Source organism: Dipodomys merriami, unplaced genomic scaffold (assembly GCF_024711535.1).
Source record: "Dipodomys merriami isolate MVZ:Mamm:240054 unplaced genomic scaffold, mDipMer1.0.p SCAF_5, whole genome shotgun sequence".
In the NCBI taxonomy this organism is placed as follows: Eukaryota; Metazoa; Chordata; class Mammalia; order Rodentia; family Heteromyidae; genus Dipodomys; species Dipodomys merriami.
Window position 1 is genome coordinate 26,831,614 of NW_027206068.1, and position 10,140 is coordinate 26,841,753.

General features: G+C 46.6%; 1 protein-coding gene across 1 annotated transcript in view; it reads right to left on the bottom strand.

Annotated features, from left to right (window-relative positions):
* Positions 1 to 802: 802 nt before the first annotated feature.
* The window catches only part of Cdhr3 (cadherin related family member 3), a 61,796-nt gene continuing 52,458 nt past the window's right edge, over positions 803 to 10,140 (bottom strand). Inside the window, exons 15-19 of the mRNA XM_069996253.1 lie at positions 8,624 to 8,805; positions 6,427 to 6,440; positions 5,702 to 5,733; positions 3,661 to 3,709; positions 803 to 2,163 (exon numbers count right to left, since the gene is read on the bottom strand). Coding sequence (XP_069852354.1) covers positions 1,940 to 2,163; positions 3,661 to 3,709; positions 5,702 to 5,733; positions 6,427 to 6,440; positions 8,624 to 8,805 — 501 coding nt within the window. The 3' untranslated portion in view covers positions 803 to 1,939. The remainder of the gene's footprint in view (positions 2,164 to 3,660; positions 3,710 to 5,701; positions 5,734 to 6,426; positions 6,441 to 8,623; positions 8,806 to 10,140) is intronic.

Below are 10,140 nucleotides of genomic sequence, written 5' to 3' on the forward strand. Positions count from 1 at the left end.
TCACAAATGTCTCTTTTGGGAGAAGTCACACTGACTTGGTAAACTCCGGGGCTCCCCAGGGGTCTTCATTTGTGGGGTGAACCAGCCGAGACTGCCCCAGGCCACTATGAGACTGGGGAGGGGGGCGGTGGGCAGAGAAGGGGTGTTACTGGTCTCCCCCGCAGGAAGGGGGATCCCACCTGGTCCTTTCTTGTGGGTCAGGGGCTAGGCCCCCCACAACTAGAGAGTAGGATAGAAGCTGGCTCACGGGGTTGTGCTAGGCCCACATTGGAAAGTTTCAGTTGGATCCCACCATGATACCAGGGTATCTACCCTACCAGGGCAGGGTAGAACTTCCCATGGCCTTCCACTCAGAGTCTTGTGGAACCTCCAGTTGAAGTGGAAAGGGGCCTGGCAGAAAGTTGTGAGGGTGGTGGTGTGTCAGCTCATTTAACCAGAATGGCTAATGCAAAAGGACTGACAGTCCCAAAGGACCAGAACTCTCCATCTTGGATGCTGAGTATAAGTTGCAGTCACCATCTTGAAAGTCTTTGGAAATAGTCAGCCATGCTCCAGCAGTCTTCCTCGAAGCAATGAGTGTCCATGTTCCAGGGGAGAAAAGAAGTACAAGAAAGCTCTAAGTGCTGCAAGGCACACTAGTGAAAAGATGAGTGTGCAGAATGGATAGATTGTGGTATAGAGGGCCTAAGGCATTGAGGAAAACTGACCACCTCCACGATGAGGTAAGAAATTCAAAAAAGGCAAAAGTAATCTAAGATGATAAAGATTAGTGGTCTCGCAGAGGCAGAAAGGCAACCTACAGACTTGAACACCTTAGATCTATTTTCCTTATCAAATGTAAGTTTTGCTTCAGTAACACATGAAATAAAAGAAGGTGTGTAGTGTGTCTTTTTCTTCCCAGCTGGACAACTCCTAATTTACTCATCCATTTTTTTTAACCCCATGCTTTGAAAAAGATTTGAGGTGACTCACAGAGGTGTGTGGTGTTGAGTTTATTTATAAGGGAAATCTGAGGGAGATTCAAATACGAATGGGAATATTGGTTGAACCCAGATGTGAAAGTAAATCTTTGATAGTGGTTATAAGGTGGGCTGAAGAGAGCTTCCCAATGGCCAGTGCAAAGAAGGAACACAGCCAAAATTAATGCCCTTTGCTGACCTACACCTGAAGAGAAATTTCTCCTGTGCTATCTCAGAAAAAGGTAAACTACAGGCCTTAAGCCTGTAATCCTCTTGACTCAGGAAGCTAAGATCTGAGGACTGCAGTTCAAAGCCAGCCCAAAAAGGGATGTCCATGAGACTCTTATCTCTAATCACTGAAAAAAAAATGCTGGAAATGGAGCTGTGACTCAAGTGGTAGAGTGCCAGCCTTGAGCAAAAAAAGCTAAAGGACAGTGCCCTAGCCCTGAGTTCAAGCCTCAGTATGGACACCAAAAAGAAAAAAGGGAAAGAAGGAAACAAGAGATAGAGAGAAAGGAAGGAAAGAAAGAAGAAAGGATGGAAGGAAGGAAGGAAAGAAGGAAGGAAGGAAGGAAGGAAGGAAGGAAGGAAGGAAGGAAGGAAGGAAGGAAGGAAGGGAGGGAGGGAAGGAGGGAGGGAGGGAGGGAGGGAAGATGAGAGGGAGGGAAGATGAGAGGGAGGGAGGGAGGGAAAGAAAGAAAGAAGCAAACAATGTGATCAGACCATTTTCTAGTTTTTGGTACATCTTGAGCAAACATTCATTTGGTTCGATGGGTGGCTGAGCCCCTGCAGCCTGAGCCACACCCACACCCGCCCTTCTGGAATCTAGGATGCAGCACCCTGGGGACACAAGCCCTTCTCTGGCCTGCATGGTGGGCCTGGCTACTATATGCCATTTATGTTCCTTTGTGTGGCTTGGGTTTGTCCTGCTTACAAGGGCTGTTTCTATTCTTTGGGGTGCCCAGCTTTCCATCTTCACTTCAGAAAGCTGGTCCAGTATCCTCTCTCTGTGCTTTGCCCCTCTGCCTATCTCCTTCATCATGGGTTCTCCTTTGTGGGCCAGGCCCTTCCCCAGCAGTCGTTCTTCGTGGGCCGGTGGCCGTTCCCCAGGGGCTAGGCTCTGTCCAGTTTGGCATTTGGGTAAGCGCATCTCTCCATTTTCTGGCTCCGGTCTTGGAGTTGAATTCATATATTCCCCCAGTCACTAGAAGAGGATGGTGGAAGGAATACAGCAAACATCTAAATCAAAGAATTCAAACAAGTCTGCCTTGCTTCACCTCCTCCCCCACCCCCACCCCTCTCTGTTCTGATGGCCAGGGAAGGCCACAGTGTTCTGGAAGGCAGTGTGCGTCTCTTCTGTGCAGCAGAATCTTTTCCCCAGCCTGCCTGTCCCAAGCTGTGCAGCCCAGGCCACGGAGGCAGCACCTGGCACACATCTATGATGACAAAAATTAAGGGGTGGAGCCAGGGGTTGCTTAAGGGTATCTCACATATGAGATGCGTTCAGGATGAAAATCTTGATCTCCTGTGGCCATTGCCCGGATTAAGTTTGATCTTTACTGGGGTTACCCATTTGGTTCTGATTTCTCTTGTTTTAAAAAAGATCCTCGAATCCCTACTATAAGAAGGAATTCACAAGTAAAGAGGGAAAGCCTTTGATTTTTATTTATGTTAGTTTGGCAGAGATTTGCCCACACAGACACACAGATCTGGCCTGGCTGGAGAGGAGGGGAGGGAAAGCCTTTTTATTGTGTCAGAGCCAGCAGACATTAATTGTTGTGTTTGTTCACATTAAACCAGTTGGCTCATGTCTTCCTTTTTTTTTTCTTCTCTCAAACACACAAAAACCCACCAAGGTCTTCCCTGGTTTTTGCTTTGGGAGTCAGGGTTTGAGGGCCAAGGCCCAGGCTCCTGCCTCTTCCAGAAGGAATGAGGCGGCCTCTCGGCTCAGGATCCCACCAGCACTTATGCTAATGTGGGCGCATTATGGTAACAAGTACCTAATAATAGAGGGAAATTTAATTCCAACAGCAGCAGCTTCTCACTGGAGAGGAGCCATCCTCCGTCTCCGACCAGAGCCGTTTGCTTATGAGGGTGGCAGGGAGCCAGCACACTTGCCTCTGAATTTGGTTTCCTTCCCTTTATTCGTGTCTATAATTGAGCCTTTGTAAGCAGAGGGATGTGTGTGAAGGAGCTCAATTTGGAGCTGATTTCAGGGGGGTAATGAGAACTCTGGAGGCCAACTTTACCTTATGTTCACTGTGCTGACCAAGAAGAAATTCTTGGCCCTGACCTAAGAAAAAATAGCAGCCAAACTTGCCATTGCTCCTACTCCTGATAGGATGGCCCTAGGAGCGTTCCTCGGGAAGTGGGGGGGGGATATCCCAGGAAGTACAAGGATCAGTTAAAATATATATATATGGTTCTCAGATTCACCACTTCCCAGTTTGTAAATGGACCAGAAGGCAAGAAGAAAGTAAGGTCCTTAGGAGAGGCTGCAGGTGGAAGGCCTGGCAGGCACCACCCAGGAGCTTAGCCTGCACATCAGCATGCCGGCTGTGCCCAGAGCTCATCTCAAGTTGTATTTTAGCCCCAGAAGGGACAGCCCTGTACCACAGGCAACATGGTCAAATGCAACAACAGAGTGAACAGCAGGAGCCCGGCCTGGGCCTTGCTGTGGGTGCTACTGCCCTGGCCTTACCTGGGTCTACGGCTTCTCCATCGAAGACAGTGCTTGTCTTGACCATCTCCTAAGGAGAAGAGAGACCCCTTCAAACACAGTGCTGCAGTAGCCCCACCCCAGGCCAGACTCCCCATTCCCACAGCCTGAGGTCCTTCCCGAAGCTTCTCAACAGGATTTGTTCAATGCCAGGTGCCAGGGCGGGGTAGAGGGGGATGGGGGGGTACACCAAGGTGAACGGGGTGGGGAGTGATTGTCTACACAATGCTTTCCTCTGACACACAGGGCTACTGTGTGGAGTCATGAAGCTGTGACAGGAGATGGTGGGTACTGTGAGGTACAGGTAAGACAATGAACCCAGACTGGGGGTTAAGAAAGCCCCCTCCCACCCCACCCCCACCTCACCCTGAGTAATTGACCCCTAAGCAATGGCCTGCCCTGCCTTGGTAAGGTCACTGGCAGGCAGAGTTGTAAAGCAGACCCCGGAGCTCCCATACCAGCTCTGGCATTCCTGCCGCTGCCTGCCCTCGCCTAATCCATGCAGTACCACCTCTGGGCTCTGGGCTCTCCTCCAGGTCCTGACCTTTATGGGGTGTTCTGTCCTGAGCCCCATGGACACCCCCTTCCCTCACATTATTCTCTTTAAAGCCCCGAGATCAGGGATTTTTATTATTTTTATTTTTAGTAGTTCTGGGGTTTGAACTCAGGATTTTGTATTTGCAGTCTACCACTTGAGCCCCACACCCCTAGCCCCCTTTTTAATGCTTGTTATTGTTCAGATAGGGTCTCACTTTTTTCTGGCAGAGAGGCACCTGGGGCTGGGCTTATACCACCATCCTCCGTACTTGTGCTTTCTGTATAGCAGCAATTACAGCCTGCACTACCAAGCTTGGTGCATTGATGAGAAGGGGTCTTGCTAACTACTCACCCTGTGGAGAGCTGGTCTCAAACCTTAATCTTCCTCATCTTTACCTCCCAAGTTAGCTGGGATGACAGATGTGAGCTACTGTACCCAGCTGATGCCAAGGTCCTTAGTGGGTGGCTGAGAAGGACGTGTGGAGTTTAACTGGGGTCATCTAAGCAGTAACACCTTTTGCAGTCACAAGGATTTTATTTATTTAATAGATCAATATTGCATGTTCTAAGGCTATCTCTGAGTGTCATACCCAAGAGGACTTCTCTCAGAATGAATCTCTGAGGACTAACGATTGCTTCTTCCAAACAGAACATAGAAGAAGCACTAAGGTGACCAGCTTAAAGGAGGAGCTCAGTGCCTGGCATCAATGTCTTTACTGCACATAGTTACTGAGTATGTCCTGGAGTAGAGCAAAGTTCTGTTATGGGGAGCAGGGAAGAGCTGGGGGTATGGGGGAGTCACTTCCTAGTGAGTTCATCAGGCTTGGTAAAAGAAAGAAAAGAAGGTGAGGTGGAGCCAGAACTCTCCAGCTATCTTCTGAGCTTTGCATCTGGTGCCACACCTCATTTCCCAAATATTTCCCCACCTGTTACCTCAGGGCAGGTGCCTTTCCCCCTCAGTTCACACACACACACACACACACACACACACACACACACACACACACACACACACACACACACACACACACACACACACACAAGGAATCAAAATCTCCCAGAGGTCCAGCAATCCCCAAGGTCATTTCGGCTAAGCCATAGAGCCAAGCTCAGCCCCAAGCAGAGCTCTTTCTCTATGGCTTCTCTGCAAGGTTGTGGAAGAGTAAAGAAAGATTAAATCCCATTGAGAGCTGAAGCGCCGGTTCTGGTGGATAAACTCTACTCCCCCAATACACTCTGCTGGAGAGCTGGTGCACATAATCAACACCACTACTCAATATTTATGAAACCTGGTGCTTCTGCAAATACAGTCACAGACATGTTCAGTGGAGGGAAGGAATTCTATCAGGAGCTCATCGCATGGTAGGCTGGGCTCTAGGCCAAGTGCACGCACCTCCCTGAATAATAAACAGCCCCCTGAGCCTTGAGGGGGGCCGGAAGTGCCCCCGCAGCCCCAGCCAGGTTACTACAGTCCCCACACACTCACCACCGCCATCTCACTCCTCATGTTCTTCATTTCTGCAGGGAAGAAAACAGGCAGAAGTGAACAGGCAGCTGCTTGGGCACTAAATGATCCTGAAAATTCTACCTCCACTGTGGCATTTCCCCCAAACAGGCTGTGAACTCACTCTTACAGAAAAAGCAAAGAATTTTTCTGTCTACATGGCAAGTGACAGCTTTCCATTTTCTCACAAGAAAATCACACATACACTAGGCATCAGTGGTTTACGCCTGTAATCCTAGCTATTCAGGAGGCTGAGATTGGGAGGATCACATCTTGAGGCCAGTTGGACAAAAAGTCTTCAAGACTCTATCTCCAAAATAACCAGCAAAAAGTCAGGCTGGAGGTATGATTCAAGTTGTAGAATGTAAGCTGAACAAGCCCAAGATACTGAGTTCAAACTTCAGTAGTCAATAAAGGGAAAAAGACCCCAAACATACATAAGCTGACTAAGCTGAGCTGATTGGAGCTGCCTCTGGTAGAAAGCAGGCAGGACGTAGGAGAGTGGGCAGAAGGTACCAAAGCCATCATGTACCCAGCCCTTCCATGCAACCTCTGCCCTCTGCTTTACCCTAACCACAGTGATGCATCTAAGCACTCACCAAGACATGCTTGTGCCCTGATTGGTTCCGAATTAGAGCTGTTTATACTCAGTACAACACAGCAATAAAAACCCAACAAACAACCATGAGAAAAGGCACTGTACATACCTTCTTTCTTTGCCCTATAGACAGAGGGAAAAGGAGACACATGAATTAATTAATCTGAAAGTATTCTGTATAGGAGCATACATCATAACATGAGATCCTTTGGGTAACTTTGTCCCTTGGGATTTTGAGGCTGGCTTGAAAGGGCCAGGGAGCAGTTTGGTTAACACCCCTGCAGCTCTGTTACTGGACTGGGAGGTGCAGGGAAGTTGACACATTTGAAACTATTGTCTTACACCATCATCCAGGGATGATGGTGTCTCTGGTAAGGGAATGACTAGCTCAGTCACACTGCCTGATGATTCTCACCCCCATTTGTCTCCCCGGTAAAGTAGACTAAAGGGCTCGGCTCATGGCAGAGCAGTTTCAAGGGTTGACAGTTCAACTTGGTTTCCTGTACCAGGATGAACTGGACTTAAATCCTTCATGTGATAGCCTTCATTTCTAATATTCTATGACTATAATTTGATCTCTTCCTTTAAAAAATTTGATTATTTACCTTAATGTTATTATAAAGGTGATGTAAAGATTACAACAGGTGATGTTGTTGTTGTTGGTTATGGGGCTTGAACTCAGGACTGGGTGTTGTCCCTGAGCTCTTCCGCTCAAGGCTAGCTCTCTACCACTTTAAGCCACAGCTCTACTTACAGTTTTCTGGTGGATAATTGGAAGACAGAGTCTTTTTCTGGTGGATAATTGGAAGACAGACTCTCATGGATTTTTCCTGCCCGGGCTGGCTTTGAACCACAATCCTCAGACCTCAGCCTCTTGAGTCAATAGGATTCCAGGCATGAGCCACTAGCTCTCAGCCAGAAGGATTATAATTACATGAGTATATTTCCTTTTGTACAGTGTCTTCCCTTCCTTTACTCTTTCCTAGTCCCTGATCCTTCACTTTTTGACAAATATTGGCTATATAACTAACTTACTAGCTTTCAGAGAAGCCAGGTCTGAGACTGAATTTCTAGCTATTTTTCCTAAGTTGCCCATGCTGAAAACAATATTTAAAATAGAAACAACCAGGTTCAAGGTGCCTATTTAACATTCAGCCATAAGTTGCACTTGAGTCATGAGTCATGCACATGTGTCTTTCAGATTGTTCTATGTCCTCCAAGATCTTCTACCCAAATCCCATTGCAGGGCTCAGCCACCCTTTCCATCCTTACAAGATTATGCCTCTCTCCTTCATGATCAGATTTTCAGAAGTCACTTTGTGAGCAGAGTCCAAACAAAATGTCTTTTATAATTTCAGCAAATGCTCACTGTTTTCTTACCTTGAAGTCAAGGTTGCCATTGGCAACAAACCTCTTCAATAAATATGGCAAACTGCAATGCACATTCTTCTGCTAATGAAGTCTTTCATCCATAGATTTAAAATGACTGACTAGTTAACAGCTAGTCTTCGAATACCTTTAAAACATGCATGAATTTATCACTCTTTTTTTTTTTTGCCATTGGGGAATCTTGGAATTCATAGGTGTCCACAACCCAAGTTACCTGGGCATAGAATTAAACTTGAAATCTTGAATTTTAATCCCACTAGATCTTAGCTATGAAAAATAATGCAGCAGAAACTTAAAATATCAGGAATGGTGCCAAGTGCTTTTACTTTCCTTTCGTATGTTGGCTTGTTAAATTGATTAGTCTTACAAACGAGGAAATTGAAGTTTACAGAGATTCTCACTTGCCCCAAACCAAAGAAAATAACAGAGCCGAGAACTGAACACATGTCTTGTCTAATTCTAAAACTCAAGTTTAGCTCATCATTCTATGTCTGCGAGAGCTGCTGAGCACTCTGAAACTCTGGGAGAATTTGGAGACAATTCATATTGTGGTCATGGTATGCCACTACCTTGCTTTAGCCAGGCAAGGACACCAGGTAGGCTTTCACCATAAGAATCATATACATGTGCAGATGAGAGCAGGATAGAGAGAAGGTTGGCCTGGGTTTACCCTGCTTCCCTGCCAATAGTCATACAAAAGCCCAACGGAGTCACTGACACCAAAATCTTAATTCCCTTTATGTTTCTTTTATGCGATCCTTTCCTGTCAGTATTCTACAAATACGTCTTTATCCAGGGCAAGGTCCTGGGACCAAGGGCAGCTGGTATTCCTCCCTTCCAGTTCTTTCTTCCTATATTCCAGGCACACTGCTCTGCCCAGAAATCCTGGGCAGGGGCCCAGCCCACCAGCAACTTACAGAGATTTCTTGTCCTTCCCAGCTTTGCAGGGGCAGTATCTGTAGATGGCTTTGGTCAACAAGATGATCAGAGTCACTAGGAGACCCAGAAGCAATATGGAGCCCACAGTGATGACAAAAGGCACGTACCACGCGGATGGAGAGTAGACGTTTTCCCTGAGGATCTGGTAGGTGATCCTGGGCTTGAATGGCAGAGACAGGGAGGGGAGTTGGACACACCATACTCTCTTGGGTCTAGTGTTTATTTCCACTACTCTTGCACTGTGAATTGGACATCTATGTGCTATATCCCCTTAGTGAGAGACTTTATAAATATCCATTAGGTCCAAATGAAAAGCAACTCCTGGCCTGATTTCATTCACTGTCTCTCTTCCTCTTTCCCAAAGCTAAAACATCCACTGGTTGTTTTTCTGCCATAACACAGCATAATCCAGGGACTAATATAGCCATTGTCTCTCACTGAGAAGACACGAACCATGAAAGTTGTTTTTTTTTTTTAACACCTTGTAGGCTTTTCAGTATTCATTCTGTACAGCTGCCACTGCCAGATGAGTGGGCTGCGATCACACCGAGACCTCAGGTTCAACATCTGCTTCCTTGAGCGGGAGACGGATAGCAAACAAGTTATGGAGGTTTCAGAATTGGAGATGTCACAATTGGGCCATGAGTACAACCAAGGAAGGTGGTAATTTTTTACTCAGGGTGGTGGAGTGGAGACTTCTAGCTCCTCCCACGTTGGAAGTCCTTAGGGCTTGTTTCAAATATGAAATATCTCCCGTGGGCTCATATGCTGACAGTCCTATTTCAGGGGGTTTTGGAAACCTTAGGAAGTGGAACTTAACTAACTACAGGAAGTAGATGACTAGGGCATGCTTTTAATGGTTATACTTGGCTCCCAGCCCTTCCGGCCCTCTACTTCCTGTTCATCATGAGGTGAACAACCTCCCTCTGTTACAAAGTCCTACTGCCATGATGCTCTGCCTAAGCATGCAAAACCAGGCAACACGGACTGAACCCTCTAAATCTACAAGTCAAAATAAATTCTTCCTCTTTTTAGCTTGTCGTGTCAGGTGTTTTAGTCACAGCTCTGAAAGGCACACAGGTTGTCACATGTCTCTACTCATTGGATTCAAACACAGGAGAGAGAAGTATTACCTAGCTTTTGGCAAGACACTGAGAGGCAGAAGTTTATCCTCCACAGGTAATTTTCCAAGGTTCTGATTACTTTTATATGGCATGCTACCAGTATGTAGTTCTTAACAAGGAGGAGGAAATGGGACAAAGGGAGAGGGACTAGTTCCTTGGAGGGGCAGGGGAGATAATCCTGTTGGCCTATCTTCCTCTCTGCACCCTGATTCTGTAATGCCACCTGCTTAGATCTGTCCTACCATTGATCATCATCAGCAATCATTTATTTCACTAGTATACTTGTTCATAATTGTCCTCTTCTTCTATGTCAGTGGCTCTGAAACTTTAGTAATATCAGAAATCCTGAGAATTTAAGTTGCTTGTTTGGG